The 16,916-nt window shown below is 43.6% G+C and overlaps 1 protein-coding gene across 3 annotated transcripts in view; it reads left to right on the top strand.

The window, feature by feature from the left end:
* The window catches only part of PLS1 (plastin 1), a 238,333-nt gene extending 222,016 nt beyond the window's left edge, over positions 1 to 16,317 (top strand). For all 3 annotated transcript variants that reach the window (XM_077290797.1, XM_077290796.1, XM_077290795.1), the window contains exon 16: positions 14,928 to 16,317. In XM_077290797.1, the coding sequence (XP_077146912.1) occupies positions 14,928 to 15,063 (136 nt within the window). In that variant the 3' untranslated portion in view covers positions 15,064 to 16,317. The remainder of the gene's footprint in view (positions 1 to 14,927) is intronic.
* Positions 16,318 to 16,916: the final 599 nt, after the last annotated feature.

Below are 16,916 nucleotides of genomic sequence, written 5' to 3' on the forward strand. Positions count from 1 at the left end.
ATAAATGGCAGACCATTCAGATAAGAGACTAGTTATTGGGGAGGAAAACACCAAACAACAAGGTCATAACAAATAGTGGGACAAGAATTGAAGATATAAAATATGATATTTATTGAGATAAACAATAAAAGGTCCCTGCAACCACTGAAAATACTACAAGTATACAAGTATAAGGGGCAGCAGTTTCATGGGAAATATAGGAAGGGAACGGTGCAAAACCAACACATATGAATGAATAGTAGTATCAAAAAGTGTTAGTTTAGACCAGGGGTGGGGAACCTCAGGCCTCAGAGCCATTTACGGCCCTCAATGACTTTATATCAGGCCCCCGAGCAGATTCTCAGGGACCACATTCTTATGCTGTATTTTGATTACAACCAGCTCATTCATATTTTCTTGCTCTGTTAGCACATACACACAGTGTTCACTACTGAACAATGAAGGGCATGCACTGAAAGATTATGTCCTGAAACCAGTGTCAGAGTCAGGATGTACTTTTTTCCATCTATACCCTTGGCCTAGGACAACGCATAAAGTCCCATGGCTTCCAGTACCACTTGTATGTGGACGACACTCAGATCTACCTCTCTGGAGTGTCTATCAGCCATATCCTCCTTCTTCACCTTTCGCTTCCTAAAACTCAATGTAGACAAAACCAAACTCATCATCTTTCCTCCATCTCACGTACATCCCCTACCCGACCTATATATTATGGTAAACGGCATCATGCTCTCTCCCTCACCTGAATTCTGCCTCGGAGTAACTCTCGATTCTACCCTGTCCTTCAAACCGCAAGTCCAAACTCTTGCCACCTCCTGTCGCATCCAACTCAAAAATATTTCCAGAATCCGTCCCCTCCTCAGCCTTCAATCTACTAAAACTCTTGTGCATGCCCTCATCATCTCCCGCCTCAATTACTGCAACACTCTCCTCTGTGGCCTCCCCGCTACCTCTCTTGCACCAGTCCAGTCTGTCCTCAACTCTGCTGTCCGACTAATCCACCTCTCCCCTTGCTACTCCCGTTTCTCCCCTCTGCAAATCCCTCCACTGACTCCCAATTCCCCAACAAATCCAATTCAAACTACTAACACTGACCTAAAAAGCCATCCACAACCTGTCCCTTTCCCTATATCTTTGAACTAATCTCCCACTATCTTCCCTCACGTAATCTTTGATCCTCACAAGACCTCCTACTCTCCTCCACACTTATTCGTTCCTCACACAACCGCCTCCAAGATTTCTCCCGAATATCCCCCATCCTCCAGAATTCCACGCCTCAACACGTCTGATTATCCACCACCCTCAGATCCTTCAGACAGAACCTGAAAACTCATCTCTTCAGGAAAGCCTACAGCCTGCAATAACCATTCTGCTGCCTCACCACCACCCGAGCTGCTGCCTCATCACCACCGGAGCTGCTGTACCCCCGACCTTCTGTCTCTTCCCCATTATCCCGTAGAATGTAAGTCCGCAAGGACAGGGTCTTCTCCCCTCTGTACGAGTCTGTCATTGTAAATTTGTTTACTGTAAACGATATCTATAACTTTGTATGTAACCCCTTCTCATGTATAGCACCATGGAATTAATGCTATATAAATAAATAATAATAGTACTTTGTGGGCGTCGTTTGTACGGCCCCCAAAGGATGTTATGAATATCCAAATGGCCCTTGGCAAAAAAAAAAATTCCTCACCCCTGGTTTAGACACTCACAATTAACATGATAAGAATGCTTCAGTGTTAGTATAAAGAAAACATGTTTGTGTGGAAAAGACCGGAACACAGTATCTGACATGTGACTGACTAAATATATAAAGTGGGTACGGAAAGTATTCATACTCCTTTAAATTTTTCACTCTTTCTATCATTGCAGCCATTTGGGAAATTCAAAAAAGTTTAATTTTTTTTCACATTAATGTACACTCTGTACCCCGTCTTGACTGGAAAAAAAAGAAATGTAGAAATTTTTGCAAATTTATTATCGCCTTAGAGCCAATTTGCAGCTTAATGACCAGGCCAATTTTTAGAATTCTGACCACTTTCACTTTATGTGGTTGTAACTCTGGAACGCTTTAACGGATTCCGCTGATTCTGAGAATGTATTTCGTGACATATTGAACTTCATGTTAGTTGTAAAATATTTTTGATATGACTTGCGTTTATTTATGAACAAAGCAGAAATGTGAAATGTTTTAAATTTTGCAATTTTCAAACTTTTAATCTTTATGCCCTTAAATCAGAGAGATATGTCACATAAAATACTTAATAAATAACATTTCCCACATGCCTACTTTACATCAGCACAATTTTGGAAACAATTTTTTTTTGTTAGGAAGTTATAAGGTTTAAAAGTTAACCAGCGATTTCTGATTTTTACAACAAAATTTACAAAAACATTTTTTTAGGGACCACATTACATTTAAAGTGACTTTGAGGGGTGTACATGACAGAAAATACCCAAAAGTGACACCATTCTAAAAACTACACCCCTCAAGGTGCTCAAAACCACATTCAAGAAGTTTATTAACCCTTTACGTGCTTCACAGGAACTGAAGCAATGTGGAAGGAAAAAATTAACATTTAACTTTTTTTTTTACAAACATTTTACTTCAGAACCAATTTTTTTATTTTCACAAGTGTAAAAAGGGAAAATGAATTACAAAATTTGTTGTGCAATGTGTCCTGAGTAGGGTTGAGCGAAACGGATCGGACAAATTAAAAAATCGTCGACTTTTGGCAAAGTCGGGTTTCATGAAACCCGACCCTAGTGTGGGGTCGGCCATGCGGTCTTCGCGCCAAAGTCGTGTTTCATATAACGTGTTCAGCGCCATTTCTCAGCCAATGAAGGAGGACGCAGAGTGTGGGCAGCATGATGACATAGGTCTCGGTCCCCACCATCTTAGAGAAGGGCATGACAGTGATTGGCTTGCTTTCTGCGGCGTCACAGGGGGTATAAAGGGGCGTGCATGCTGACCGCCTTCTTACTTCTGCCGATCTTAGCATAGGGAGAGATTGCTGCAGCTTCGTCAGAAGAAGGGATATAGTTAGGGAGGGAAGATTAACCCCCAAACCGCTTGTGCTGTAGCGATTTCCACTGTCCAACACCATCTTTTTTTTGCAGGGACAGTGGAGGCTATTTTTTTGTGCATCAGCTCTGTAGCTTATTAGGATGCCTTATAAGGCTCCCTGATAGCTGCATTGCTGTTTGCACGCTGCTGTGCAAACCAACTGCTTTTTTAAAAGCAAAAATCCTGTTGCTCCTTTCTGCAGTTATCTTGTTTATTTGTCCACACTTTTGTGTGCAGTAGTCCTTTTTGTTGCTGCCATACTTGTCCTGAGATCATTGTAGGGAGATTGAAATTGTACTACAGTCCTTGGATTTTTTCAGATATCTTCCAGCCACTTTCTGCCACTTACATTGTGTTGTGTTACACACTGGGCCTGAGTTGTGGTGCTGTCTCCCCCCCCCCAAAAAAGGGAGATTCAAATTGTCACGAAGTGGATATACGTCAGTTCTGTTAGTTTGTCGTATATCAACCAGCCACGTTCTGCCACTTACATTGTGTTGTGTTATACACTGGTCCTGAGTTTCGGTGCAGTCTCCCCCCAAAAAAAGGGTGTTTCAAATTGTCGCAAAGTGGATATACGTCAGTTCTGTTAGTTTGTCGTATATCAACCAGCCACGTTCTGCCACTTACATTGTGTTGTGTTATACACTGGTCCTGAGTTTCGGTGCAGTCTCCCCCTCAAAAAAGGGTGTTTCAAATTGTCGCAAAGTGGATATACGTCAGTTCTTTTAGTTTGTCGTATATCAGCCAGCCACGTTCTGCCACTTACATTCTGTTGTGTTATACACTGGGCCTGAGTTGCGGTGCAGTCTCCCCAAAGTAAAAAGGGAGATTTAAATTCTCAACAAGTTTATATACACCTTCTACCTTGTTTTACAGCACCATATAACAGTTGTTATTTTGGTAACATTTTCCCAAAAATGAGGAAGTCTGGTGGAAGAGGCCGTGGGCGGTCGTTGCCAGCTGGTACTGATGGTGGTGGTGGTGGTGGAGCATCTGGTGGTAGTGGGAAAAGCAAAATAGCACCTAAGGCTGGAGATGTTGAGCCAGAGTCATCTTCTGGCTACACAAGGCCTCGAAGGCTCCCTTATCTTGGAGTAGGAAAACCGCTTTTAAAGCCGGAGCAGCAGGAAAAAGTTTTGGCTTTCCTTGCTGACTCAGCCTCTAGCTCTTTCGCCTCCTCTTCAGAAAGTTAAAAATATAAAAGCAGCGAATCGTCAGTGGATGCTCCCGGTCAGGAACAAGACGTTTCCTTGTGTCCTTCACCCAAACCAAAAGTGAAGGATGCGTCAGGTGACACTACAGGTTACTCCATGCAGCTCTTTACACATACCGTGTCTGGGTTAGAAAGGGAAATTGTTAACTGCCTATTACAAGATGAATCGTACATGGAGTGCACTGATGCACAGCCACAGCTAGATTATTATGCTATTCCATTGACTCAGATCACTACATTGCCCTCGCAGTGTACTGAGCCAGAATCTGACCCTGATGAGACTATGGTGCCCTGTCCCGAACGCTATAGCACCTTACACGGTGACAGAGGAAGGTGCACATGACATTGAAGAGGAGGTGATAGATGACCCAGTTGTTGACCCAGATTGGCAGCCATTGGGGGAAGAGGGTGCCACTGCCAGTAGCTCAGAAGCGGAGGAGGATGATCCGCAGCAGCCATCTGCATCGCAACAGCTGTCATCTGGCAGGCCTGTATCAGGCCAAAAATGTGTGTCAAAAACAAAAACAGTTTTAGGACAGCGTGGCCATCCGGTGAAAGTAGCACAGCGTGCAATGGCTGAAAAGGTATTTGATAGTAGGAAGAGTGCAGTGTGGCAATTTTTTAACCAAGATCCGAATGATCAGTCAAAAGTTATCTGTAAGAAATGCTCAAAGACCTTTAGCAGAGGGAAGAATCTTCAAAATTTAAATACAACGTGCATGCGTAGACATTTAACCAGCATGCACTTGCAAGCCTGGACTAACTACCAAACGTCACGTACTGTTGGTGCACCTGCTCAGAATGTAGGTAGTCAGCAACGCTACATTGCTTCCCTCGCTGTAAGCCCACCGGTTAGGACACCACCAGCAGCAAATGTGGAGGTATCGTCGCAAGGCCAAAGCAGTCAGAGAATCACAAAGTTATTGGTAGGAAACACTGTATGTAGGCCAACATCAAGAATACCATCACCAACACTCTCTCAATCCGCCATGTCCACCACCACCACCGCTAGTTCCACCATATGCAGCTCTCCAGTCCAGCTCACCCTACAAGAGACTCTCGTTAGGAAAATAAAGTACTCATCCTCTCATCCGCGTACATAGGGTTTGAACGCCCACATTGCTAGACTAATCTCGTTAGAGATGATGCCCTACCGGTTGGTTGAAAGTGAAGCTTTCAAAGACCTGATGGCCTACTCAGTACCACGCTATGACCTACCCAGTCGGCACTTCTTTGCGAGAAAAGCCATCCCAGCCCTCCACCAGCATGTCAAAGACCGCATTGTCCATGCACTGAGGCAATCACTCAGTGGAAAGGTGCATCTCACAACAGATGCATGGACAAGTAGGCATGGCCAGGGATGTTACGTGTCCATCACGGCGCACTGGGTTAATGTGGTGGATGCAGGGTCCACTGGGGACAGCCATAGTGTGACAGTTCTGCCTAGCCCACGGTCTAGGAAACAATTGGCTGTAGGCGTTCGCCACCCCTCCTCCTCCTCCTCCTCCAGAAGCGAAAGCTCGTCCACAGAGCGCAGTCGCACAACCACTCCATCCGCAGCTGCCAGTGTTGCACACGAGGTGTCCCATTATCGAGCAGCTAGTGGTAAGCGTCAACAGGCTGTGTTACAAATGAAGTGTTTGGGCGACAACAGACACACCGCGGAAGTACTGGCCGAGTACTTGCAGCAACAAACTCAGTCATGGCTGGGCAGTGTATATCTTGAGGCAGGCAAGGTAGTCAGTGATAACGGAAGGAATTTTATGGTTTCCATAGCCCTTTCAGAACTGAAACACATACCTTGCCTGGCTCACACCTTGAACCTGGTGGTGCAGTGCTTCCTGAAAAATTATCTGGGGTTACCAGCCCTGCTCCTGAAGGTGCGAAGACTTTGCTCGCACATCCACCGGTCACCCGTACAATCCAGCCGTATGCTGAACCATCAGCGATCGCTGAATCTTCCCCAGCACCGCCTAATAATCGATGTTGCAACAAGGTGGAACTCCACACTGCACATGCTTCAGAGGCTGTGCGAACAGAGGCGTGCTGTAATTTATTTGTGGGAGGATACACATACACGGGCAGGCACTTGGATGGCAGACATGGAGTTGTCTGGTGTGCAGTGGTCGAAGGTACAAGACCTCTGTCAAGTCCTTCAGTGTTTTGAGGAATGCACACGGCTGGTAAGTGCAGACGACGCCATCATAAGCATGAGCATCCCACTAATGCGTCTGCTGATGCAAAGTTTGACGCACATTTAGGAGCGGGCGTCTGCAGCCGAAGAGGAGGGAAGCCTTGATGACAGTCAGCCATTGTCTGCTCAGGGAACTCTCCTGGATGAATATTTATGGGAGGAGGATGCTTCTCAGGGGGCAATAGAAACTGGTGGCGTTGCAAGGTCAGGTACAGGGTTTTTGCGGGACACAAGTGATGTTGATTTGCAAGAAAGTGCTCCTCAACCCAGCACAAGCAGTGAATTGACACCTGGAACATTGGCCCACATGGCTGAGTATGCCTTGCGTATCCTAAAAAGGGACCCCCGCATTATCAAAATGATGACCGATGACGATTACTGGTTGGCCTGCCTCCTGGATCCACGATATAAAGGAAAATTACAAAAAATCATGCCACATGAGAACTTTGAGCAAATATTGGCTACCAAAGAAGCAACTCTTGTAGACCGTTTGGTTCAGGCATTCCCAGCACACAGCAGCGGTGATGGTTCTCACACGAGCCGTAGTGGGCAACATGGCAGAGGTGTTAGAGGTGCACAAATCCGAAGTGGCATTGGACAGAGGGGTTTTATGACCAGGTTGTGGAGTGATTTCGCAACGACCGCTGACACGACAGGTACTGCTGCATCGATTCAAAGTGACAGGAGACAGCATTTTTCCAGTATGGTTACGAACTACTTTTCCGCCCTTATCGATGTTCTCCCTCACCGGTCATTCCCCTTTGATTACTGGGCATCTAAAATAGACACCTGGCCTGAATTGGCAGAATATGCATTACAGGAGCTCGCATGCCCTGCTGCTAGTGTGCTATCAGAAAGAGTCTTCAGTGCTGCTGGTTCAATACTGACTGAAAAAAAGGACACATCTGGCTACCCGAAATGTTGATGATCTAACTTTCATTAAAATGAACCAATCATGGATTTCAAATTATTTGGCCCCACCTTCCCCTGCTGACACGTAGCTTGCCTGAAAAATGCCTTGCTTTTGGCCTCCTCTTACTGACTTCTCCAATTCCACCATTTGCAGCTGCTGAATGTCCACCATAGGCCATTTTTATACCTCCCTAAATGGGCTGACTCCCCCCACAGGACCGTGGTCACCACCTGGCGCAAGCACCCGTGTGAGTGCCGTTTGCCTGGACAGGTGGGTGTGCCCACTCTTGGGCGACGGCACTGGCACAGGGTCCCTCATAGTACAATGAAGTGTCTCTGATGGTGGTGGTGCACAACCAACATCAGACACACCATTGTAATATGAGGGGCCCTGTGCCAGTACCGCCGCCCACGAGAGAGTGTCCCCCCCCAGCTCGAACAGTGCTCTACTACTTGCAATACTTACCTCTCCCTGCTCCACCACTGTGTAGTCTGTGCTGTTAAATCCTTCAATGGCACTGCCAATACAAATTTGTGGAAATGATAGATGATAATTAAAATATACAGGGTCCCTGGCCTCCATTTAGACCAGTTATTACTTTGCGCCTACTACCACTGTCTGCTACTCAGCAGAGCAGGGAGAAGCCGCCAGGGACCTGTCTGTATGACTAGTGCACAGCACCGCACTGTCAGCTTGTGGGGGGAAGCCATCAGGGACCTGTCTGAAGGACTAGTGCACAGCACCACACTGTCAGCTTGTGGGGAAAAGCCACCAGGAACCTGTCTGTAGGACTAGTGCACAGCGCCGCTCGATCCCCAGCAGCTATTAAAAATATGTTTTTCTCTCAAACACCGCAGCTTTATAGAGACATTCGTACCTGGTGAGATACTACTGCACATAGTTTGAGCAGCCTGTATCACCTATCAGGCTCCCTTTTTAAAGGTGTAGTGCAGGCTTGGAATAAAAGTCTGCAGTCAACCTATGTGACTGCAGACTGCCAAATCATGACAAGGTGCAGTGTGCCTGCTGCCATGACTCCCATCAGGTGCAATCAGGCAGTCATGCAAGCTCATGTTTGCTATTTCCACAAGCCACCTAGGTCTTTCAATAGAAAAGGATTGAGAGAAGCCGAAAGAGTGTAGTCAACACATGACTGCAAGTTGTATACCTGTGGTCACATGACCGCCTATTCACATCACCGATATTGGGGCTATTATTACTGTACATGGGCAGACTCAGGGGACATTATTACTGTACATGGGGCGACTTAGGTGATATTATTAAATGTTAATATACGATAAGTAGAAATCCGCACTCAAGAGAGGAATGCCACAAGAATTACATTTTATTCACAGCGCTATTAGTCCAATGTGAATACAATTTCAGGGGACCCTCATATAGTGTGGGGGCCATTATACAGCGTGGGAGTTAATGTGGGGGCCATTATACAGTGTGAGGACTACTGTTGGTGCCATTATTCAGTTTAGGATCTAATGAGAGGGCCATTATACAGTGTGAGGACTACTGTTGGGGCCATTATACAGTTTGGGAGCTAAGGAGAGGGCCATTATACAGCTTGAGGGCTAATATTGGGACTACTGTGAGAGGCCCTCATACAGTGTGGGAGCCAATATAAAGTGTGGGGACTACTGTGGGGCCATTATACAATATGAGAGCAGCTAATATGAGTACCATTCTATAGTTTAAGAGACATCATACAGTGTGGAGACTACTGTAGAAGCTAATATAAAGTGTGAGGGCCAGTATATAGTATTGGGGCTACTGTGGGAGCCATTAGACTGTGTGGAGGCCATTATTTAGTGTGGGTGTTACTGTGGGGACCATTATGCACTGCACTGTGAGAACTACTGTGGGAGTCATTATGTTGTGTTTGAGGGAGCAGTGGGCCCATCATACTGTTTATGAGGCAGCTGTGGGCACCTCATACTGTGCATAGGAGAGCTGTGGACCCACCCTGCTATATATAGGTCAGCTCTGACTGCCTCATACTGTGCATAGGAGAGCTGTGGACCCACCCTGCTATGTATATGGCAGCTGTGGGCCCCTCATGCTGTGCATAGAAGAGCTGTGGACCCACCCTGCTATGTATAGGGCAGCTGCGGGACCCTCATACTGTGCATAGGACAGCTATGGACCCACATTATGTATAGGGCAGCTGTGGGCCCTTCATGCTGTGCATGGAGGAGCTGTGGGCCCATCGTACTGTGTATATGGAAGCTATGGGCCCCTCATACTGTGTATAGGGGAGCTGTACATGGGGAGACTCAGTGGACATTATTAAATGTTAAGTGGGCACTTAAGAAGCATTATTGTTATTTGGACACTCTGTTTTGTGACTGTCAAAGGTGGCATTATTTCTTTCTAGAGACCAAATGTGGACACTGTTTTCACAGTGGCCCAGAGGTGGCATTACTATGTGGGGCAGTAAGAGGAGACCTGTTTTTGTACAGCAGGTGCATTAAAAGGGATACATACAGCAGACGCAGTTCAGTATTGGGGTATCAGTAGGATGAGGAGGTTGTGCAAGCAGAGAATAGATGGGAACGGTGCTGGAAATGTGAGAAATCATATGTGTATGTTTTGTAATATCTACAGCTGAGTCTTGGCTGGGGACGTTGTTGTGTCGGCCTGGGCCAGATGGAAAAGATGGGAAAAGTGAGCATTTCCATCAGAAAGAATGTCCTCTGTAAGTCACTATTTATAACTGTACTGAAATCTCCTATATTTTCTGCAGTAGTGCTATCTAGCACCATATAGCAGTAATAACAATGTTGTTTTTTCATAGAGATTTATTTTCAGTAATACCATGGTCTTTGGTTGAGGTTCCCCTAGGCCGACAATTAGGGTGTACGACTATAGTTATAATCAGGGTTACCTTGGTAGGGGCCCATTCAGATGTTTCGCCCCCCTGAGCTAAACCTCTAGCTACGCCTCTGGACACCATACCAGTACATAAGTATTCATTATTTTCTTCTGAAAAAAAGCTTATAAGTCGATTTTGAAACCACCGACAATTCCTGCTGTGCTCAGTTCCTGGGGTCGCTGTAAGGCCATGTTCACACATTCAGTATTTGGTCAGTATTTTACCTCAGTATTTGTAGGCCAAAACCAGGAGTGGGTGATCAGTGGCGTAACTTAAAACTCATGAGCCCCGCTGCGAAACCCCCAACGCCCCCAAATATTTTAAATATTTAATAACAATAGTCTTTTTCTATAGGCTAAAGGGACTTTTAGGGCCCCCTAGGCTCCATGGCCCAGGTGCGATTGCAACCCCTGCACCTGTTGTAGTTACACAAGTGGTGACGTGTTTCTAATATACTTTTCTTCTCATTGTTCCTCTCCTGGTTTTGGCTTCCAAATACTGATGTAAAATACTGACCAAATATTGAACATGTGAACATTGCCTTACACACAGATTAACCCCTTTCTGACATTAGACGTACTATCCCGTCGAGGTGGGCCCGTATGATCACCGATGGGATAGTATGTCATAGCGATCGGCCGCGCTCATGGGGGGATTGCGGCCGGGTGTCAGCTGAGTATCGAGCTGACATCCGGCACTATGTGCCAGGAGCGGTTGCGGACCGCCCCCGGCACATTAACCCCGGCACACTGTGATCAAACATTATCCCAGTGTTCCAGCGGTATAGGGAAGCATCGCGCAGGGAGGGGGCTCCCTGCGTGCTTCCCTGAGACCCCCGGAGCAACGCGATGTGATCGCATTGCTCCGAGGGTCTCTTACCTCCTCCTCCCTGCAGCAGGCCCGGATCCAAAATGGCTACGGGGCTGCATCCGGGTCCTGCAGGGAAGTGGCTTACCAGCGCCTGCTCAGAGCAAGCGCTGGTAAGCCTGCAGGAGTGCACGTCAGATCGCTGATCTGACACAGTGCACAGCAAAGTGTCAGATCAGCGATCTTATACTATAACATGCTGCCCCCCTGGGGCAATGTTATAGTGTAAAAAAAAAAAAATTCACATGTGTAAAAAAATTTTTTAAAAATTCCTAATATATATATATATATATATATATATATATATATATATATATATATATTAGTTCCTATAAATACATTTCTTTATCTAAATAAAAAAACAATAAAAGTACACATATTTACTATCGCCGCGTCCGTAACGACCTGACCTATAAAACTGTCCCACTAGTTAACCCCTTCAGTGAACACCGTAAAAAAAAAAAAAAGAGGCAAAAAACAACGCTTTATTATCATACCACCAAACAAAAAGTCGAATAACACGCGATCAAAAAGACGGATATAAATAACCATGGTACCGCTGAAAACTTCATCTTGTCCCGCAAAAAACTAGCCACCATTCAGCGTCATCAAAGAAAAAATAAAAAAGTTATAGTCCTCAGAATAAAGCGATGCAAAAATAATTATTTTTTCTATAAAATAGTTTTTATCGTATAAAAGCGCCAAAACATAAAAAAATGATATAAATGAGGTATCGCTGCAATCGTACTGACCTGAAGAATAAAACTGCTTTATCCATTTTACCAAACACGGAACAGTATAAACGCCGCCCCCCAAAAGAAATTCATGAATAGCTGGTTTTTGGTCATTCTGCCTCACAAAAATCGGAATAAAAAACGATCAAAAAATGTCACGTGCCCGAAAATGTTACCAAGAAAAACGTCAACTTGTCCCACAAAAAACAAGACCTCACATGACTCCGTGGGCCAAAATATGGAAAAAATTATAGCTCTCAAAATGTGGTAACACAAAAAATATTTTTTGCAATAAAAAGCATCTTTCGGTGTGTGACGGCTGCCAATCATAAAAATCCGCTAAAAAAAACCGCTATAAAAGTAAATCAAACCCCCCCTTCATCACACCCTTATTTAGGGAAAAATTAAAAAATTTAGAAAAAATATATTTATTTCCATTTTCCCATTAGGGTTAGGGCTAGGGTTAGGGCTAGGGTTAAGGTTAGGGTAAGGGCTGGGGTTAGGGTTAGGGTTGGGGCTAGGGTTAAGGCTACAGTTAGGGTTGGGGCAAAAGTTAGTGTTAGGGTTTGGATTACATTTACGGTTGGGAATAGGGTTGGGATTAGGGTTAGGGGTGTGTCAGGGTTAGGGGTGTGGTTGGGGTTACCGTTGGGATTAGGGTTAGGGGTGTGTTTGGATTAGGGTTTCAGTTAGAATTGGGGGTTTCCACTGTTTAGGCACATCAGGGGCTCTCCAAACGCGACATGGCGTCCGATCTCAATTCCAGCCAATTCTGCGTTGAAGAAGTAAAATAGTGCTCCTTCCCTTCCGAGCTCTCCCGTGCGCCCAAACAGGGGTTTACCCCAACATATGGGGTATCAGCATACTCAGCACACATTGGAAAACAACTTTTGGGGTCCAATTTCTCCTGTTACTCTTGGGAAAATACAAAACTAGGGGCTAAAAAATAATTTTTGTGGAAAAAAAAGAATTTTTATTTTCACGGCTCGGCATTATAAACTGTAGTGAAACACTTGGGGGTTCAAAGCTCTCACAACACATCTAGATGAGTTCCTTAGGGGGTCTAGTTTCCAATATGGGGTCACTTGTGGGGGGTTTCTACTGTTTAGGTACATTAGGGGCTCTGCAAACACAATGTGACGCCTGCAGACCAATCCATCTAAGTCTGCATTCCAAATGACGCTCCTTCCCTTCTGAGCTCTCCCGTGAGCTCAAACGGTGGTTCCCCCCACATATGGGGTATCAGCGTACTCAGTTGAAATTGGACCCCAAAAGATGTTGTTCAATTTGTCCTGTTACCCTTGAAAAAATACAAAACTGGGGGCTAAAAAATAATTTTTGTGGGAAAAAAAAGAATTTTTATTTTCACGGCTCGGTATTATAAATTGTAGTGAAACACTTGGGGGTTCAAAGCTCTCACAACACATCTAGATGAGTTCCTTAGGGGGTTTACTTTCCAAAATGGTGTCACTTGTGGGGGGTTTCAATGTTTAGGCACATCAGTGGCTCTCCAAACGCAACATGGCGTCCCATCTCAATTCCTGTCAATTTTGCATTGAAAAGTCAAACGGCGCTCCTTCCCTTCCGAGCTCTCCCATGCGCCCAAACAGTGGTTTACCCCCACATATGGGGTATCAGCGTACTCAGGACAAATTGTACAACAACTTTTGGGGTCCAATTTCTTCTCTTACCCTTGGGAAAATAAAAAACTGGGGGCGAAAAGATCATTTTTGTGAAAAAATATGATTTTTTATTTTACGGCTCTGCATTATAAACTTCTGTGAAGCACTTGGTGAGTCAAAGTGCTCACCACTCATCTAAATAAGTTCCTTAGGGGGTCTTATTTCCAAAATGGTGTCACTTGTGGGGGGTTTCAATGTTTAGGCACATCAGTGGCACTCCAAACGCAACATGGCGTCCCATCTCAATTCCTGTCAATTTTGCATTGAAAAGTCAAATGGCGCTCCTTCCCTTCCGAGCTCTTCCATGCGCCCAAACAGTGGTTTTCCCCCACATATCGGGTATCAGGGTACTCAGGACAAATTGTACAACAACTTTTGAGGTCCATTTTTTCCAGTTCCCCTTGGTAAAATAAAACAAATTGGAGCTGAAGTAATTTTTTTGTGAAAAAAAGTTAAATGTTCATTTTTATTGAAACATTCCAAAAATTCCTGTGAAACACCTGAAGGGTTAATAAACTTCTTGAATGTGGTTTTGAGCACCTTGAGAGGTGCAGTTTTTAGAATGGTGTCACACTTGGTTATTTTCCATCATATAGACCCCTCAAAATGACTTCAAATGAGATGTGGTCCCTAAAAAAAATGGTGTTGTAAAAGTGAGAAATTGCTGGTCAATTTTTAACCTATATAACTCCCTAACACAAAAAAGTTTGGTTCCATAATTGTGCTGATGTAAAGTAGACATGTGGGAAATGTTACTTATTAAGTATTTTGTGTGACATATCTCTGTGATTTAATTGTATAAAAATTCAAAGTTGGAAAATTGCGAAATTTTCTAAATTTTCGCCAAATTTCCATTTTTTTCACAATTAAATGCAGGTAATATCAAATAAATTTTATCACTATCATGAAGTACAATATGTCATGAGAAAACAGCGTCAGAATCACCGGGATCCGTTGAAGCGTTCCAGAGTTATAACCTCATAAAGGGACAGTGGTCAGAATTGTAAAAATTAGCCTGATCATTAATGTGCAAACCACCCTTGTGGGTAAAGGGGTTAATAATAGTGTCTATGGCAAAGTAGTCTTTTCTCCTCTGGAGATTGAACCTTTCTCCTTCCATGGAAGCAGTGACTTATTGTATTTTGAAGGGATTTTACATGAAATAGCTTTTGACAATATTTTTATAAGGGTCAATGATCTACACGTTAATCATGTCAACACTTACCATATTTATTAGACTAAATAAATGGTGCCACCAGTTTACCATTAAAGTGTAAAGCATGCCCACATGACATGGGTCGTCCTGTGCTCATGACAGTTGTTTTAACTCTACAAGGTAAAAAGTGACATTTTTACTCTTTTGTTTAAAGGTATGCCATTTCCATTGCCAGGAAGATCGGAGCCCGAATATATGCCCTGCCTGACGACTTAATAGAAGTAAAACCAAAGATGGTGATGACAGTATTTGCTTGTCTAATGGGAAGAGGACTCAATAAGCTAAAATAATGCAAAAGTATTTCTCCCCTTCTGTTTTATTGCCATTTTAAGCCTGTGGATAACTCTGAGGAACAGAACTGTGCTGCTCATCAGTACTGATTGATGATGAATGGGAAAAATTAGTACACAATATTGTAAATGAAATACAATTTTCATTCTTCTGAAAAAATGTGTAATATTGTTAAATAATTGATGTTCATTGTATTGTGATTGATCATTTTTCCAGTTCCTTGGCAGAATTTGTGGAATAGATATCCATTTGGGTGTCCTGGTGGACTGATTCTGCAGCATATTATTGTACAATCCATGCTGCAAGATAAAAAGGAAAACAAGCTTTAAAGGACATGCAGGGAGTATTCATTGATTGCATATGATCTGGATATACCGGTTTATTAATGTGTGATCAGAAGCAGTCTGAACCTTATGACCATATAGATCAGTAAACTAAAGCCCAGCAGCTTGTCCAAGCATGGAGTGGAAGTGCAGGAGGTGCCCGTTTACTTAAGTGGTGACCACTTTCAAAAAATTCTTCCTATAGGCTCAGCTGCCTGTAGAAAAACAAATTGAACTTTACTTACTCTCCTATGTCCATGACGGTGTGCTTGCTGCTGCCCTGATTCCTGTTGTTTGGCTCCAGCGGTGACATGATATTGACAGCACTGCAGCCAATCACTATACTCACCTGCTGATGCCTCCTACATCAATGGTGTTGCTGAGCTCAGTGTTTGGCAGTAGTGATATAGATGTTACGCCACCGCTGGATTCAAACAACATTGATCGAGACACAGTGATGACACAGCTCTGGATCCAAGGAGGATGGGTAAAGCATTGTTTGCTTTTTATTGGCAAATGAGCCTAGGGTTAAAAAAGTTTTTTTGAAAGGGGACAGAGAACCTTTAGAAATGAAGCTTTGCTTACTGTTATGCCTGTATGGACTGAAGTGCATCATTCTCCTCTTTCTGCCGACTGGTGAGATACCTCGAGGTCAGACCCTCGCCAATCATGCATTAATGGTCAATCCTAAGAATAGCACGTCAATATACCATACTCCTGGAAAATCCCTTTAACACTCATTGGTAAGTAACAGGTAATGAGGAATAAAAACCCTGATGAATTTTGGATGATGAAAATATCATCTTAACTCGAAACTAAGCATGATAAGATTTATAAGCATATTACCCTTCATATTTCAGTTATTACCACTGCAACAGGTAGCTATACGGAATGTAGCAGCTTGTCCATCAATAAATGCAAAGAAATTTGATTTTGAGTCTAGACGGTGTGTTCTTACTGCTGACTTAAACGTTAAAACATTAAAAGGAATTGAATTCTACAAGGAAACGTTACCATTGTCTGCAATAACACTGGTGGGTTTTTAAATGTGTAGAAAAACTTGGCACTCAATGGTTTATGAAGAAGGATAAGACTATTTATTTCACATCCTGACAAACAGATCAATTACTTAAAGTTTTCGGTCCAGTTTTGGACCCCCCTCAGAGCAATTCAGTTTATCTAATACAAATAAATAATACCATAAAAAAAGAAATATATAAGCAAAAGTTGGAAATCTTGTCAGATGATATTCAACATCATTGTTATATGGTATACTATATAGTTCAAACATGTCAAAAAAGAATGGACACATATCAGTAGCTATTGCTGCGATAGGTTTTTAGAAATGCAGAAAGTCAAAATTGTTCATGGCTAGTTGGCTTGGCCATTTTTCATTGGGATTGTCTCAGATATACAGCATGGGAAGAAAATCTTCTGTACCAGCTAAATAATTAACAGGTATGAAATACTTCAGCTTCTATTCACTGTCCTACAGTCAAATTGGTTCAGAGATGACAACAGTTCAACTT

The sequence above is a fragment of the Ranitomeya variabilis genome, chromosome 2 (assembly GCF_051348905.1).
Source record: "Ranitomeya variabilis isolate aRanVar5 chromosome 2, aRanVar5.hap1, whole genome shotgun sequence".
Lineage (NCBI taxonomy): Eukaryota > Metazoa > Chordata > Amphibia > Anura > Dendrobatidae > Ranitomeya > Ranitomeya variabilis.